Genomic DNA, 18,374 nt, shown 5'->3' on the forward strand with positions numbered 1-18,374 from the left:
CTGAGTTTTCTTTATTAATATGTTCAGGATAAATCTTCATTAGTGGTTTAATGATCTGATGAAGATTCAGTTTTAAAAAAAATTGAAATAATAAAGTGAGTCCTTCTGCAGATCTGACGACACACCAACTGGCAGGCAATCTGGTTAGTTGTTCACTTTGAAAGTGAACAGAAAACACACTCACACACACTCCACGCCTGCCTCTTTTTGCTCTCTGTCCTCCCCTCAACACTGTCACCACCTGACCCAACCTACTACCCATGAAATATGTCTGCAGGGACACGAGAAGGGGCGGACTGTGGCGTAAAAAATAAGAAATATGGTGAAAATATGTGTTGAGAGGAAAAACAAAGAAGGTGGCAAACATGAGAGTCTCATCACAACAAGACAAAAGACAGATGACGTGTGTGTGGGAGAACCAGACGTGATGTTCAGCGTGTTGAACCCTCTCTGCTGTCACTTTATCGCCACTCTCTCTGCTCTTCACTTCATTTTCAGGCTCATCGTCCATTTTTTTCGTGTGCGTGTGAATGTGTGTTGTTGCTTTTAATAGCATCACCATGGAAGTGAAGAGGGGTTGCTAGGTAACTGGCTGGCGTCTGAAAGGGTGTCTGATAGGCGGTCATACTGACAGACACAGCAGGAGAGGACTTGTGTATGTGTTTTCTGTGTGTGTGTGTGTGTGTGTGTGTGTGTGTGACATCTGTATGCACCGCGTTTGAAACATCTTTACATTGCGAGGTTGCAGCTCAAATCTCACATTTTGTTCACATGTTGATAATTTATTTATTTCTCACGTGTCACATTTCACCTGTAAGTTTTTGTTAACTGTGCTAAAATGCACGCTAACACATTCACGTGCCATCATCCAGCGCAGCTGCAGTGTCAGGAGGGGACAACGAGAGAAAAACAGCAGACATGGGAAAGAAATGACATCATAGGGCACAGTGGTGACACCTAGAGGAGTTTGCCTGCTGCTACAGGCGCCTTTGTCTCTGCTGCTCCCACCAGTGTGAAACGTGAGACAGCAGCAGTGTGATATAACCAAGACCAACTTTAGAGGTCCTTTAATGATGTCCTCCGTCACCTCTGCTACGTCTAACTTGTCTATTTGTCTTGTTGATAGAAGACTGCTGACTTCTCGCACGGTTTCACTGAAAAGACTGAAATACAGGTTACATTGAAAACCAGCCTCCAACACTATATCTAACAGTTTTGGGGCTTTTTGAGCGTCTCATGGTGAGTGCACATCTACAGCACTCACAGAAAGTGAAAAAGTAAACAGGTCTGGATAACTTTTTTCCCCCATTAATAAATGAAGTTTTCATTTATAAACTGCATTTTGTATTCACTCAGGTTATCTTTGATTAGAATTAACATGTGTTTGATGATCTGAAACATTTAAGTGTGACAAATATGCAAAAAGTAAAACCTATGAAACCAGGAAGGGGGCAAATGCCTTTTCACAGCACTGCAACAGGCATCTCTGAAGCTCATCAGCTTATATTTCACACCAGAACCATTGAGAAGGATAAACAGAACGGCGGGAACAATAACATGCATGTTTTTTTGGGGGGGATGAACTGGCCCTTTAAGTGCATTTTGTTGATAATTTCACACCTCAGTCTGAGCCCAATGCTTTCAGTTCTACTTCTTCATCTGAGAGTCTGTGACTTCGTGACAATAACAAAACCAGATGCAGTCGTGACACTGAAGCATCTTTGTTTGTTTTTATTTCATTGTCTCTCATTCGTTTCACATTTACTCATCATTGAACCGTAGAAACGTCACAGGTTGAGACCGAAGACAACATGGATGTTTCAGCTTCCCAGGTTTTCCTTGGTTTTTCATTTTATACTAAACAAATATATACAGATATCCCAGGAAGAGCATCGCAATCATAATTAACCCTTTTCCATAATAACAATACATTTAATAAATACTCAGTGTTCTTAACCACACAACGGGAATGAGTTTGGGCTCACCCTTCAACCAGTGGGATTGTCATCATCCCATACAAATAATAAACATGCGCGCGCACACATACACGTACTCACACACACACACAAAGAAATCTGCACAGTCAAGTAATAACATCTGTAGCCAGGATGAACCGTCCTCTGTTCAAAAACTACTCCGGACATAAAAGTTGATTTGTCAGCCATGACGGGAGCACTTTGTGCCGAGCTGGTCCACCAGTTGCCCAACTTAAAGTGCAGGTGACATCGAACACAGCAGATGAAAAGGAGAGAAGGTGAAGTTTGGAATCGAGTGGCGGGCTTCTGTCAGCGCTTTCTACTTTGTGTCCGTTTCAATGGCGTGAGCAGGATGGGACCAGACCGTCGGTATGTAAGGAATGTCTCCATAAAAAGTTTTTTAAAAAGACGGAGGAGAGGAACAGATGTGTGGCAACCAGTGGTCTCGTTTTAAAGAAGTGAAAAACCGTTCACATGTGAAATGACATGCACTGAAAAAGCACCAGCACACAGAAACAGGCGTATCTCCTTAATCCACACGTGTAAAGTAATAAATACATATACATATATGTATATGTACACATTCACACACAGAGACGCACACTGGGGCTGCTGGACCAATAGAAAAACATTTTTGCTAACAGGCTGCAGCAGGGATGGTGCAAGCACTGAGAAAATAAACTCTGATTTATTTATTTTTTAAATTTTTACCTTACAAGGCTGAGGATATACACCACCAGTGAGAAAAAGGCTTTTTCCTGTCTCGAGTCTGGGAGAGAAGAGGACGACAGATGACACGTGTGAGGATGAAGAAGGTGGAGCTGATTTTATAGGGCTTGTTTGTGCACTGGCATGACAAACAGTGTGCAAAAAAGGAACAAGGACACAAGATTTTCACAATATCAGCGCCTCTTTTTTTTTTAAATAATGAAAATGCTCCGCCTTCAGGGAAGAAACATGCAAGCAGAAAGTGTAAAGCTATGCAGACGGGCAAAAGCACAAGCAGATGGATTGAAATGAGCAGTTAGTGAAGTCACAGAACGGCTGTTTGAGTACTCGAATGGCTTTTAAAGAAATGTAGCCTGGTCGTAGGGCACCAGGAAGCAGGTAGAGATGGCCTTTCTGGGCAGGAAAAGAAAGGTAAAGTGGGACTGGGCGCACTACAAGGCTGTTAAAAAGGCCTCTTGGACCCTCAGTGTCGTGCAGGTTAGTGAGCACTATCAGCGAATGGCTTTCTGTGAGGGTTTAACACCTTATTAGGGCACACAAGTGAGGTGAGTTGCATGAGGGTCCTTAAAACAACAAGAGAAGAAGTGGGATGTTTTTGCAAACTTCGGTGAGAGTGCACTTTGCTCGGCTCAGACATCAGTAGGCGTTCCTTGTTCGGCCCAAGCTGTCATGTCCTGGAACAGGTCTGAATGCAAAAGGAAAAAAAAAAACCTTAAAATGTTTGTTTATTCTTTGATTTTTACTACGAGTACTGCTGCCCACATAGGGTGGCAGGCTGTAGCTGCCCGCACAGAGGAACAGTGTGGTCCAGATTCTGGCCCTCCATGTCCATGTCCATCAGGTTGGGTCGCGCCGCACTAGCGCTGCTGTCCCCTGAACCGAGGGGGCTGTCGCAGCTGCTGCCCGGCGATGAGCTCAGGGTCCGGGAGAGAGAGCCCAGCTTCCAGGGATCAGGTCTTACCCGAGATGGCGTTGGCCTCGGTCGGGGGGCAAACTCCAGCGTCTTGGGCCTCTCCAGGGGGCTGATGAGGCTGTGAGGATCCGGGTCGGGGATGGGTGGAGCGGGAGCTTTACGCCGGTGAGGGTAGATAATGGCAGGTTCAGGTAGCCGGGGGATATCCAGCTTGTCCTGCATACCTAAGAATAATAACAGAGGTGTGTCATGTTTCAAGCAAACACTTCGTGATTTAAGCTGCTCAGATACGCAAGTGTGTAGTCAAATAAATGCCTGTGGGCTGAAGCTCAAAACGGATGTTTTGCATCAAATCTCCATCTCACATTTTTTGCACAAAGCAATTAAGTGAGAAAATCATCTGCGGACTAACTCACTAGAAAATATTCAGCAGCTGCAGCTGTAGATCAGATAATGAGGCAATGTTTTGCATATGTTAGCCCACTAACTGCAAATTTGTGTGTAATTTATGTTGCCTCAGATCTTTTACTTTAGGAAAGTTTGTAAGAAGTAAGTACTGCAAGGTATAAGCAAATATTACAATTACATTCAACACCGGGGGTCATCTTAGTATGCATACTGCAGCGAAAAGTCCAACATAAAGTGAGAGTACACAAAGAAATAATAAAACAATAAAGAGGGAAAACTAGGAAACATAAGAGTACGGCTAGAGAGCTGGCAAGTGGAAGAGCTGCAGGTATAAATACTGAGAAGACCACATAATGAAGTGAACACAGGCGTGGCACAGGAAGTGCAGAAACTACCTGAAGTGTAAGTCAAACCTCCTTTTCCTAATTGCAGCAAAGGCGTGAAGGAGAACTGACAATGGTACAGCAGACGTCTGCCCCGCTGAAACTACAATGTCCAGAAGCTGGACTTCAAAATGCAAATTTAACATCATGACAGCATGTTGTCATCCTCAGCAGCAGATTGGCAGATTGAGCTTACCCCACCTCTTGCCATAGGACAGCTGGGTTAGGCTGGATGGATGGATTTTTTTTTTGTAACTTTAGTAAGACTGTGTCCATCCATCACTTGACCAGTTAATGGTCAGAGTGTTGGGGGCCTATCCCAGCTGACCTGAAGTAAAAATTTAATGAACGATAATCCTGAAGGCTGGCAAATAATCATGGACAATACTAATGCAAAGCGAAGCACTGAAAAACCTTGAATGCACTGTGATATAGTAAACATTACCAATAATCTGATTAAGAGAGGCAACACCATGAGGAAAAGTAGATTTTATTACAGCAACATAAAGTTCAGAGTTCCACTGTGAATAGAAAACACGCTTATAATTAACATTTACATGATCTGCACCACTTTGTTGGTTTTGTTGATCATTTTGCATCGCAGTGAGTGGGATGTAATCTCCTTTCCTTTCATGAAGGGTGCTCCAGTGTAGCATCCACCAAAGGAGGTTATAAACGAGGTACTGAAGCTGCCCTGCAGTTACTTCAGGGTCACTTTGCACAGCAAATTTGACTCGATTGTACCCAGAGGTTTCAAAATAAAGCATGATGTGACTAACACAACACAGATGGAACTGACTGTGGTGGGGTATGTGCTTGTAATCGATGCACAGAGGAAAGATAGTGGATATACTGGTGAAAGGATGTTGAAGATGGATGAAGAGAAGAAGACCACAGAGGAGATTTGTGGATGCAGTGAATGAGGACATGCAGAGGGTTTGTGTCACAGGTTGTGCCTGGGATAGGGTGAGATGGAGGAAGAAGAAGCTGAGGAAGTTGTTCTGTACAGTTATTCTGGAAAATCCTTCACAGGGTCTCCATGACGTGCTGAACAGCCACAAGAGCACTTTTAGAAAAAGACTCATTTGACCATGACACACCACAGAACACCACAGGAGCTCATTCCTACCTGTGACACATGGACTATTTTCACGTATAATAACCTGTTTGTATTATTTTTGGATTTATTTAACTTTGGAGTATTATTTTAACATACTGCACGATGAATGGAGTGCCTGATTTTTAACATTTACTTTTAAGCACTTTAATCCCTGGGATTAATAAAATACTCAGATTCTGATGACAAGTTAGACTAGATTTGAGTCCCGTACCTTTGTTTGTTGTGATGTGCGGTGGAGGAGGCATGGGCATGCTCCCGTCTGACGGCGTCCTGTGGTGTCCCAGAGTTTGGGCTCTGGGTCGTATCGCCCCATCTGAAGGGGTGCGTCTGTGTCCTCGGTTCATGGCCATGGCTGCAGATACATGGGTGGGCGTGAGCGACTGGTTGGGCTCCTTCTTGAAGCTCTCGGCCCGCAGGTCCAACAGTGGGTTGAGGGCAGGCGCTGGGGGCGCCGCCGGTGTTCTGACCCCAGCCATCGGGGTGAGGGGATAATCGTCTGGGTCAGAGGGGAGGAGGGACTTGGTGGAGTTGCAGTCCGACAGAGAGGACAAAGAGAGCAGTGTTACAGAGGGAGAAGGGTCCAAGCAGGGAAGCGTGGAGTCGTGGTGTCTGGAGAGAGACAGAGAGAGGTTTCGGCTGGGTGGAGAGGTGCTGCGACGGAAACGTCCGGTCCGCTGGAAGAGGCCATCCTTCTTCTTACGCTGCTCCTCTCGGAGGTCCTGCTCATCCTGAAGCACCTGAAGAGAACATCAGACCACAAAAACGTGCTGAGCTTTACTCTCATTCTGAGAAAACACACACCATTCACATAAGTTTAACAATTCAGCTGCTGCAATGTGACCTGCAAAGAACAACATTTTGGCCCACTGTCTTTGCTTCTCTTAAGCTCTCTTAAGTTCCTCTGACAGCATTTCAGTCAGGTTGATGTCTGGCCACCTTTGGGTGGATCAGTGCAGCATTTTGTCCAAGGTTCTTGTGGTTTGTTCAACCGCAACTTGAACTTTCTAAGATTATCACTCCCAGGAAATTTGTGCCATTATTTTAACACACAGCTAAATGCTCCAGATATGCAGAATGCCAAAGCATCTTCTTTTATAGAGGTGCTCAGACTTGCCGATGATCATTTAATCAAGTGAATTTGATTATCAGCACCTGGTTCCTACTGACCCTCTTAATTCCTCTGGAAGTAGTAAAAGTATTCTCAACTTTCAGGACTGCAAAGAGCCCTGTGAAAACTGTCTTTTTCACAGGACCATAAAGTAATAATATTGTCGACCTGTACTTTAATAGGAAACATGTTTGACTCAATACAAAAGATCAGGTCTGACTCAGCAGCATCCCACATCTCTCACTGATAATATAAGGGCTTGTTCATGCTGGTTTATCCTTCATAAATGATTCAAATGAGTCTGAGGAGTCCTGGTATCATAGATTCTGAGACATGATCTCTGCCAGGCACTGATTTTATATTAACAGGTAATAAACCGTCTGCAGGAGGAGGCTGTTTATGTGGAGAGGCCATGTCTTCAATAAAGTGGAATCATGCGTGTATGAATGAACACGTCTGTTATTGTGTAAGAGAGATTGTGTCTCCAAGAAGGACATTAAAACACAAAGATATACACAAATAAACAGGATTAGCACAACAATCGAACTGCCTTGAATAGCAAAAAAGCATAATAAAATCTTCTGAATACAAAACCATGCATCATATCTTATGAAGATGTATTAAGTAAAAAATAAATTCATTGTGGGGGTTTGAGGAATAAAAACTAAATGTCGAGACTAAACTCGACATTTCAAGATCAAAGTCACCCTTGACCTTTCAATTTTATTCTCTAAATGCAGCAAAAAAAATAAAAATCCAAATGTCAAATGAAGAAAAAGCTCCTTCCTCATGCAACATGGCTTTAATCTTGCTCCAGAGTTCAACCATATCTCTCCCAGTTTCAGGGTTTCCTACCTGCTGTTTTCCCAGCTGTAGCAAGTCTTGTCCGAGACCCACCGAGGCGAGCAGAGAGGCGCAACCCAGCAGGAATATATCGCTCTTCTTCCTCTGACTGCAGCGACGAAGCGAGTCCTGGTAGCTCACGCCCGTTCCCAAGCCTCCAACCGCCTGACAGGAGCCCATATTCCCAACAGCGGGCACCATGTTGGGCCCCAGGCTGCTCCACAGGGAACCCGAGTCCTCCATGGCCCCGTTACTGCTCGACTCCGAGGGCAGCAAGGAGCCTGGCGATTCCTCAAACTCACTGCATTCCTCTGTACAAGACAGAATTGATTAAACTCACACTTGTGATTGTGTGAATGAGGCAGAACGCACAGTGAAATGAAAAGACTCACCCATTTCATTCAGGCTGGAGAAGCCAGCAGTCATCGGGGCATGTTTGGGAGACTTGCCCAGATTTGGCGCGCTGGATGACCAAACTTTGCTTCCCTCTGCGAGAGACTTCAACCTGCAAACAGGGAATTTGAATTAGACTGGCAGGACATCAAGACTCCATTTTTTAATATATTATCAGAGGCAACAGATGCTGTGAAAATAACATTTTTTAAACGAAAAAGGGACATAAACCGGTCAGGTCGATGCCACTTGAGGACGCGATTCATACAAAGCGAAGATGATTACTCTGCTTCTGGCTTCTCCGCTCACTGTAATGAGATATTGATCTAAAGGTTTTGTTTCTGTGTGTTATCCAGACGAGTATCTGAAGAAGCCCCTTTTTCTTGCCTGCAGGTGAACAGACAGTGGGCCTTATAATCCTGCAGGTGTTGACACTGCAGTTTCATCAGGTTTTTACAGAAAACAAAGCTTTCTGTTCAAAATTAAAGAGCTGTGACTTTCTGTGCCTGTTGCTGGAAATTATTAACCACAAAATCCATAGTTTATCAAACCGTGTAAGAGCAGCCTGTCACTCCACATACAGTGCTGTCAAAAAAACTTCTCCCCCTTCAAACAAACCTGAGAAAATACTAAATTATCAAAGCCAAAGTATATCTTTAACTTTGAGCAAAACTGTTGACGTACTTCTCCTCGCCGCCCACTCTCTCTTTCTGATGGGTGGAGCTTGGGCCCCAGGTGCGTCCTTTCTTCTTATTGGTCGTCAGGTCTTCCTTTTTACACACAGCGCTGCGACCCCACGTCTTACTGCCATCACTCGGCGTCACTGAAAAACACAGCAAACATTCAATAAACTCCGGTCCATATCCTCACTAGACTTATTGACGTTAACGCTCACATCTGATAGCTCTCAGCCGGGGTATGACCCCAGGGCTGGCAGGCGGGGTCGTGCTCTCGCTCCCCTGGGTCTTCCTCTTGTCCACGCTGGGCGATGCCTGCACCGTGATCTTATGCTCGAAGCCTGCAAAGACAGGGAATATGAGAAGCATTTACATGACAAAAGGAGAGATTGATAGACAAAGAACTCACAAACAAACTGGCGATTTGGAAACACACACAAAACAAGGCGCAGATTTTGAGGATAAACAGAAATTACATCAAAAGGAGGCACACAGGAGGCGTCTCCCCATCTATTGTATTAGAGTATTAATACGCCATGAGAACATATATTTTGGATTTCCTACATCCTACTTTCACTTTAGGGATAATAAATTGACTGAAAAGCAGAGTTAAGTTAACTTTACTTATTATTGGGTTACAACTCGCGACAGCAACAACATATTGGAAGAGTGTCATTCTAGGAAATGCAGTGACGGAAATTTTGAAGCATATAAACAGATTCATGGGAAAATTATCTCTAAATTATATCAAGGCCTCAGGAAACAGAAAGATAATAACACCAAGTACAGTGAAACACAATTGGGAAAAAAGAGCCAAACTTAAACGCAGAAATAGCTGAGGCAGAGTTTGCGTTGTGACACAGTATGATCATCGTGCAGTAAAAGTCAAGTGTTTTGTTACAGTATGTTTAACGCTGAGAAAGATGCTAGGCTATCAAATCCCTGTAGCTGTCCCGGCACTGTATCTTGTAATGAAAGTAATCAAAGAAGATGTTATTATCAAAAAGGACTGTTAGTTATTCAAAATATTGATCATCACTGGTTAACAAAAAAAAAAAAGCTGTGAGTGATGTTTGGAGTATCCCACCTGTTCGGTTTTCCTTCTTAAAACGTGTTAAATAAAAAGCGATTCAAGACAAAGATGAGCTAACTAATGAAAAAACACAAAGACATGCATGTCAGGATAGCTGCTGACTGTAAACTGGCCGTGTGAATGTAAGAGTGAATGGCTGTTTCTCTCTGTGTTAGCCCGGTGATAGACTGGGCTCCAGTCTGGATGGATGGATGGATGATGGATGCCATGTACCACTCTTTGTTAAACACACATCTGAACTGAAAGGCTTCTCTCATAAAACCTGCTTCTTTCTAAAGTGTTACTTTGCATTAACTGTGTCCCAAATGCAGCTGTTAGGATTAGCAAAGTAATATGACGGGTTTTTCTTTCCACCTTTAGTAATGAAGTGATATTTTTTTACTGGGACATCCTTGTTAGCCTACATGAAATGATTTGGTAAAACAAACACAAAGGGAAGTATCAAAAATGAATTTTTTCTTTGCCTTTGTGATGTTTTCCATCAAAATCAAGGAAAAGTGATTACTATCGTTTACTATTCGTGAGTCAAAATTTCTACTTACATACTTAAACATCTGAAAAAATAACTTAATGATGAGACAATAACTTTGAGTACTTGAGTATGAATTTTGAGGAGATAACCCAAACGTATTTACTCATGGATGACAGAAACGCTTTGTTTTCACTGGCGGAAACGAGCTCCCAAAGATTAGGGAAAGGACATATGAGGTCATTCTTTTAGGAATATTCAAATGCAGCCAGTGTCCTAAATTTTCCACCTGAAAATACCCCATCTCACAGGAAGTGACATCATACCACCTTTGTGCACCTGATTCACCGGATTAAAACTGTCCGGGTGTGATTCCTGTGTGCACCCACCAGAGGGCAGACTGATACAGTTGCTGTCTCTGCCCAGCTTCAGTAATCGGCTCTTCTTGAAGTGGCCCTTCCTCTTCTTGACGCTGGGCTTTTCCTGGTACATCTGGTGGATGATGATGTTCAGCTCTCGCTCAACAATGTCGATCTCCCTCTCTGCCAGCTCCTGCTCCCTCTTCCTCAGCTGTTCCTCCTGCTCCTTCTGCTCCTCGGCTGCTCGGGCCAGCGCCTCCTCCCATGATCTCAGCTCCTGCAGAGAAGCAGGGGAAGATGAAGAGCTTACCACAGCACCTCTTTTGAAACCTCTTTCCTGGCATTTTGTTAGCTGCTAACTTAATTCTTATTTGCAGAAGCAGCACAGATGTGACAGCGTGAGATTCCTCTCACCTCCGTATGAAATGTGACTTTTATTAAAGCACTTCTGTCTGAATAAATTAGCTCAGAACAGGAGAAAAGAAGAGCAAACGAATGTACTCACATTTGTCAACTTTTAGCTGGAAACTAAAGTTCTGATTTACTCATTCTGTCTTTGTACAATGTGACTTCTAACCACAACACTGAGCATTATAGTACAGAGAGGATCTGCGCGCACATACGAGCGCTTTAAAGTATTTTTATATGCAGACATGTTTTATAAAAATCCACCATTTCTCACCTTCTCTTTGGCCCTGAGCTCGTCGAACATCTGCTGGATCTCCAGCCTCCAGTCTTCTTGTAAGGAGTGAAAGGACTCCAGAGGCATCTGAAACATGGCCGACTGCTCGATGGCCAGCAGCCGGCTCAGGATACTGGTGAACGACGGCCTGCCGTGAGGGTTCGGGCTCCAGCACTCTGAGGAGCAGCAGACAGTAAGAATCTGTTGTTTATTATGGATTTCGCAGCTGTAATCATGACTTATAACTATAACGTAAAATTACAGGCACACGTGAAATAAAGTGCCATTTAAGTTGTGTTTGCAATAATTGAACAGACGCTACTTTTTCTTAATTAAGTGTAAAATTGTCACAGAAATTTCAAAGATTTCAAATATGAAACATTTAAAAATACATAAGCACATTTTTTTAAAGGCATAACAAATGTGATCTTACGTAATCAGGCTTCTAATGTCAAAACATATTTTCACACAATGTCCTTGGAAAAATCTCACTACCACGTTTACCAAAATAAAGACTTTAAAGGAGGGACTGAGCTAATCGTAACTATGTATTTTTAAACTGCAAATTATGTCCTCAAAGTCAAATCTGTCATTATCTATTTTATCCAGCAAGATAATATTATCACACTTTAGTTTTTTATGGCAATTACATGTAATCTGTTTCTAATAATGCAGAATTAACTGTGATAGGTCAGCAAGAATCACATATCTGTAGCCGTCTACATATTTAACTATTACATTTCCACTCATCCACCTTCTTGTTTTACCATAAAATAACCAGAACCCAACCAGCCTGGCAGTCAGCTGAGTCGAGCTCATGGACAAAGACTCACTGTTATACTTGGAGAAGATGTCGCCATAGTTTAAAACCCTTTACATTTACAGACCTTCAACAATCTCTTTGAGAGTAAATGCAGTTAGTCCAACTCGGACTGTGACAGTTTGCAGAAAGGTCGTCTCCTATCAGGAGACCTGTGCAATCGCCTTGTGATAAAAAGTGGTCGTGAAGAGTCGCAGAATGCAAAGAGGATCCTGTCGTTTTTTTACTCAGGTGTCTGAGCCACTATCTTGCTCTAACAAAGCTACGTCCTAATTCAGACTAAGTCTGTTTTCTGTTTTTTTTCCTATTATTTTAATTTATTTAATAAAATGTTGGTATTTGGCGTCTCTGTAACATGGAAACATGGATTGTTATCTAATTAGCTTTGTCCTATACTGGGAAGTGGACGGTACAGAATAAATGCATGCAGCAAAATCTATAAAAAATAATACAGATAGTTAGATATAGATATGTTTACATATCAGATTTTATATATTCATTTTGTCTGAATTTTTCCTTCAAGTTTTAGAAAGACAGACAGTGGCTGTGCGACGGACTGTGCAGGGTGTACACCACCTTCTACCCTATGACAGCTGGGATAAGCTCCAGCACGCCGTGACCCTGGGGATGTTTGGATGGATGAACAAGCACACAATAAAACCTAAAAATGGATTTTTAGGTCTAACAAAATGACACATAGATAATTTCAGTAGACTCGCCCTCTACCCCATCGACAGTTAATGTTTATTAGCCTATCACACAGCGGTCAGGTTATTAGTACAGCACAAAAAGGACTTAGCCATGAATTGCTGGCTCGGACAATTCTTCCCTTTCTGGCACTCAAAGCGGCAACAGGAGACGTGGAAGGAAGCGAGATGAGACGGCATATGGCGACCATCATGAGCCAAACCCCGACTGCCAGTGTTGCCGAAACATGCCGCACACCTACAATAATCTGCCGAGCCACAAACTGATCACAACTGCCTCTCCGACGTCTAACTACAAACACACAACCCGTCTCCTAAAAGTCCAACAGATTAACGCAAGAGAAGCACTAACAGTGGAAAATTGAAAACATGGAAAAAATAGGGGCTAAAAATACAGCCTGCAGCAGGTGACGTTCATTTTTTTAATGGATCTAAATTATCATAAAATCCATGTGGCGGGAGAGGAGATGAAAGTGAGCCGATGACAGGAGTAAACAGAGTGTAGAGAGTAGCGAGGGATGACAAAGGGGAGATTAACGGATGAACTTGGATAAGATGAAGTGGGGGAAAGGAGCTTTAAGCAGCAGAGTGGGAGGGAAGTTTGGTGCTGTGGTGCTGACAGTTTGAGACGCATCTCTCTCTCTTTTTTTTTTTTGTCTTTTACATTAAACCTGCCCTGCAGCTTTAACCATCCACATTTTTTTAAAAGTAACCTGGGAATAAGCATATTAGGGCAGCTTAGATATAAAGCAAGTGTGTGTTTAAACAGGGATGATCTGAACTCTGAAACAGGAGCCGGTTAATACTCCACCACTGTTAACAGCGATTATTTGCAAGGTGAAAAGGAGAAATGTGGCCCGGGGGGAGCTCAGGCATGTATAAAAAGTAAGTTAATGAAACCGTCCAGACACGCGTCGTCTATTTTATCTCTGTGTTTGCTTCTCATCTCCCAAATGTGGGATAGAAATTGTTTTAAAATGAACAACAGTAACCTCAAAAGTTACAGGATCTTGAAGTCAGTGGATATGAACAGCCTGTGGGCTTATTTAAAATGTTTCAGCATTTTCAGTGACAGTTTAAGGTCATATTCACAGCAACATTTTAGGGCTTTACTAGGTTATAAAGAGAGACAAAGGAGAAGGGAAGACATATTAAAGTCATTCAATGAATAAAAACAACTCGAGTAATCTCTGAGATCATTAAAGTCAGAAAACTCAGATATTCCTTAAAATATAGTCAGAAATGTCTGAGAAAAACATTTTCCCCCACCTATGTGAAATCTCCTCTTTTTAGGAGGTGTGTTTCTGAAGTGCAGCTGTTAATCTGCTAATCTAACTAAAGCAGCAAGTGAAAGTAAAGCTTAAACATTTTCCAAGGTGAGGTCGAAATAGTAAAGCAAAGTAAACGCAGGTAAATTTAATGTGCAGGACCGAAATTTAAAGATTTCTGAGGGAGCTCGGAAAATTTCATTGCTACTGTGTTAATAAAGATTAGGATTCTTGCCATCTCACTATATAGAGTGATATCATAAAGATTAAAAGAATGTAAGCCGATAAATTAACATATATGTTCGTGTACATGAGCGAAGTGGAAAAACTGCCACAAGCTTGGGGAAAAACTGCCAGCTGGATGGGTTTTTGATGATGACGATAACAATAATAATAATCATCATTTTGGACTTTTTTAGTTTTAGAAACCACTTCCTGTAAACTTTTTGAGTTTTTTTCTCTTACCACCTCCTACGTTGCCATTTTTGGGGGTGTTTTTCATGTTTTAAAATCTAATTTTTAAGACAGGAAATGAATATATTATTAATCTAACCACAAACCCCAACAGAAATACCGCAGTGACACATCACAAAACACAATATCCAGATCATATGCAAAAACATGCCGGAAACAAACCAAATATATTTTCAAACAGCTTTCAGTGCGGCTGCTGGAGCAGCCATACCTTCATCTTCAGCTAACCGTGATTACATATGTGACAAACACACACACACACAAAAAAAAATCACTTTGATTACATTCTTGACTGAGGCTGTGTTCAGGTAACAACCTTCTTACCTCCCAGTAGTTGAGCAAAAGGTTCAGGGCAGGTTGAAGGGACGGGAAGCGTCAGCTTGTTCATTGCGACTCCGTAAGCTACCGCCAGTGCATCTATCTCCCGGTAAGGAACCTCGCCAGTGAGCAACTCCCAGAGCAACACACCAAAACTATGAGGAGAGATAAAAATGAGAAATCAACATTAAATCTATTCTAACTTAAAAAAAGTTTTCAACTGTCACCTTCATTTTTTTTAAGTGTAGAACATGCTGTGGATCTAACATTCACAGCAAATTAGTCATTTAGTCAAGTTTAGTCAAAAAGAAAAGATAAAGCAGGCTGGGTGGGATGTGTGTCGATAAGTACAACGTAGAATAAACAGCTTTCTGTTGTGCAATACAGAAAATACCTCTATAAAGTAAAATAGCTCTGTGTTCAATAATGCAGCAATATAACGGAGAATGTTATTCACTAAATATAGTGCAAACAGTCACAATATAAAATTAAAGTGGCCCAGTATAAGCCACGTGAACGTGATATTAAATAAAATATGAAACTAGTGACTGAAACCATCAGAAGAATATCTGCTGTTGTCATAATTTCCAGTCAATCTGACTTCCTTCTGCAATCACGCATCACTTCCTGCAGATGATGCCTATCTTTTATATGCAGGCCATGTTATTAAATAAACAACCTGAACACTTGGAATTGCTAATTACTTAACTTTCTTCTTCCCTGCTCTTCTTCTTCCTACCGTTTCAGTTAGAGGTCCAACACAGTAGATCATCTTCCTCCATCTCACCAGCCCTCTCCTCTAATCACACCAACCCACTGCATGACCTTCTTCACTACATCCTTACATCTTCTCTGAAGTCTTCCTCTTTTGCTTCTCACATTTCTAATCCTGTCTCTCTTGGTCACTCCCATTGAAAATCTCAGCATCCTCAACTCCACCTCCACCTCCACCTCAGTATTTATCCTAAAAGCTTTCATTTCTGTAGCACAGACGAGCATCTACCTGTATTGCTCCTGTGTGTTTAGACTTTCTCACTATCTTCTCTTTCTACATGTAACCCCAGACTGACTGCATTATGTGGAGATCAAGGCCCGAGGAGGCTACACTGTCTGTTGTAGGTCGTCAGAGGTTTTTATGACTCTAGCTGTGTGTTTGGGATCATTGTCCTGCTGCAGACGCTGTGCTGATGCCACTTTGCTGGAAAGTCCACTGACAGCTTTTAAAGTGTTTTGGTTATTCACCCTGTTCCCCGTTCGTCTGCCCTGACAGGCTGCATGGAGACATCTGTCAATGTGTAAACCAGGGAAGTGCAGTGACACACAAAGAGGCAAGGGCAGTACCTCCACACGTCGCTGCTCTTGGAGAAGAGGGAGTGCTTGATGACCTCCGGGGCCATCCAGGCGTAGGTCCCTGCTGCACTCATCTTGGTGGTCTGGTGCCACTCTCTGGCCAGACCAAAGTCTGTGATCTTCAGGGTTTTGCCATTCAGGTCATCCCGCTCCACCGGCTGCAGAATGAGGACTGAGGATGAGGAGGAAAGAAAACAGAAGAGAAGAGCTTTCGTTATAAAAGGTGACATTCTCATACACACAGTGTGGATGACAAAAACGCACACAAATACACTTAGAAACTGCTTTTGTGACTTTTAAATATGCAAATGCGCTCTGACAAGATATCAAACTACTGAAAGGGAAAAAGAAGAAACACAGACAGCAAACAAAGCTCCGGAGTCATGAATAATTACTCCAATCCGGCAGTAAAAATGAACTCACATTACACAAACCAAGTGTTTTTATGATTCTTAAATGCAAATATCTCTTTCTTTATAGTTCCTTTATGATACAGATTGAATTTATTTATTTGTTTTGGGTGAGGGGGTGGATGTTCTAAATTAAAAGATCAAATTATAATGAAATTAACCAACAAATCAGTCAAAAATAATCACTACTTACAGCCTTAACAGAAGTGTCAGTGTGATTCAGTTAACTTCTGCTTTACTTTAAGTGTTTGTTCACAACAGTTGTCCCAAAATGCTTTATATTGAGAAGTAAAGACCTACTATATTACCAAAAAAAAAAAAAAAAAAAAACCCAAAAAAATGTAAAACACCAAAACTCCCCACTCCTGCAATCAGAGACCATGAACAAGACGCAGGGGGCAGTGCAATGAAGGCAGGAGGAGATTAAAGAGTCTTCTTTCACTTCTTATTATATTCAGCAGAATCTGTGAAAATTACGATGGGCCTGAGACGTCAAATGCATTGCAACTTAAGAAAACAGCAGCAAATATAGAAATGCTACAAAAGCGCACAACAAAACAAAAACACAACAGAAAGCAAAGCAAAACACACACACACAAAAAAAATCACTTTGATTACATTCTTGACTGAGGCTGTGTTCAGGTAACAACCTTCTGTGTTGTGTTCACAGAACACAACGCAAGTGTTTTTGTGGAGACAATAATGTGACGGACCAGCTGCAGAGGTGACGAGCTAACAGTAAACGGCTATTCTATTCAATTCAATTTTATTTATACAGCGCCAAATCACAACAACAGTTGCCTCAAGGCGCTTTATATTGGAAGGTAGACCCTACAAAAATACATAGAGAAAATCCCAACAATCATATGACCCCCTATGAGCAAGCACTTTGGTGACAGTGGGAAGGAAAAACTCCCTTTTAACAGGAAGAAACCTCCGGCAGAACCAGTCTCAGCCATCTGCCACGACCGGTTGGGGTGAAAGACGGAAGACAGGATAAAAGACATGTGGAAGAGAGCCAGAGATTAAAAACAAGTATGACTAACAGCTAATAAGCATGTAAAGAGTTATAAGAATCATACACATCATCCCACATATTATCTGCATGTTTTGGTTTCTATCACTTCCTCACCTGTTCCGTCACATTATTGTCTCCCCTAAAACACCTTTTTTTGATTTGTGAGATTTTCTTTCCTACATGCTTTGTGTTTTATTCAATTTCCAATGTGTTTTTTCTCCCTCTGCTGAGTTTTGTGTGCAGTGTTTTTCTATTTGCTGATAATTCATAACTTTGAGTGCACTTCACCTGCCAGGGCCACTGCATAAATGCTGAAAATCAAACCATGGATCTATTTTTCATTAAGAATAAGAGTTCAGCAGCACAGCCATGTTCGCAGAGCAGGTGTAGTTGGACCTTTGTGCCTATTTCTTCCATTCAGTGAAACTACCTGGTCAGTCTGCAGTTTCCTACAGTGACGGTATTTTAATGTGTGCAGTCTCCTTGCTAACATTAGATACCTTCGTCTTTGTGCCACTCTCAGACTTCCTCCTTCATTTCCGTGAGAGGACTGGCTATGGAAATATTTGGAGTGTACACAGTTCACTGGAAGCTGGTGGGGGTTGCTCTCTCTCTCTCTGACTCGCTCGCAATTATCTACAGCCGTATGCAAAAGGTGGTGAAACAAGGCTACACACACACACACACACACACACACACACACACACAACAGCGTCTTTGTTTACACACACACGTGCACTCCTGTGCGCGCGCACACACACATGCACAATAACCTTTCACATGATAAAGGTGTGTCTCTTTCGCTCTCTGTGCTCTGTCCACAAGCTCGCTAGTTGACGAGTTTCAGTGATACGGA

General features: G+C 42.2%; 1 protein-coding gene across 1 annotated transcript in view; it reads right to left on the reverse strand.

Moving 5' to 3' along the window:
* Positions 1 to 1,716: 1,716 nt before the first annotated feature.
* Positions 1,717 to 18,374, reverse strand: part of map3k10 (mitogen-activated protein kinase kinase kinase 10) — a 48,432-nt gene continuing 31,774 nt past the window's right edge. The window contains exons 2-11 of the mRNA XM_085430230.1: positions 16,082 to 16,262; positions 14,747 to 14,895; positions 11,154 to 11,329; positions 10,502 to 10,748; positions 8,769 to 8,891; positions 8,558 to 8,696; positions 7,873 to 7,985; positions 7,493 to 7,791; positions 5,741 to 6,266; positions 1,717 to 3,842 (exon numbers count right to left, since the gene is read on the reverse strand). Coding sequence (XP_085286356.1) covers positions 3,448 to 3,842; positions 5,741 to 6,266; positions 7,493 to 7,791; positions 7,873 to 7,985; positions 8,558 to 8,696; positions 8,769 to 8,891; positions 10,502 to 10,748; positions 11,154 to 11,329; positions 14,747 to 14,895; positions 16,082 to 16,262 — 2,348 coding nt within the window. The 3' untranslated portion in view covers positions 1,717 to 3,447. The remainder of the gene's footprint in view (positions 3,843 to 5,740; positions 6,267 to 7,492; positions 7,792 to 7,872; positions 7,986 to 8,557; positions 8,697 to 8,768; positions 8,892 to 10,501; positions 10,749 to 11,153; positions 11,330 to 14,746; positions 14,896 to 16,081; positions 16,263 to 18,374) is intronic.

This window comes from Copadichromis virginalis, linkage group LG14 (genome assembly GCF_057382275.1).
Source record: "Copadichromis virginalis isolate Kocher_CV1m ecotype Utaka linkage group LG14, C_Virginalis_male_GT1.1, whole genome shotgun sequence".
Classification (NCBI taxonomy): domain Eukaryota; kingdom Metazoa; phylum Chordata; class Actinopteri; order Cichliformes; family Cichlidae; genus Copadichromis; species Copadichromis virginalis.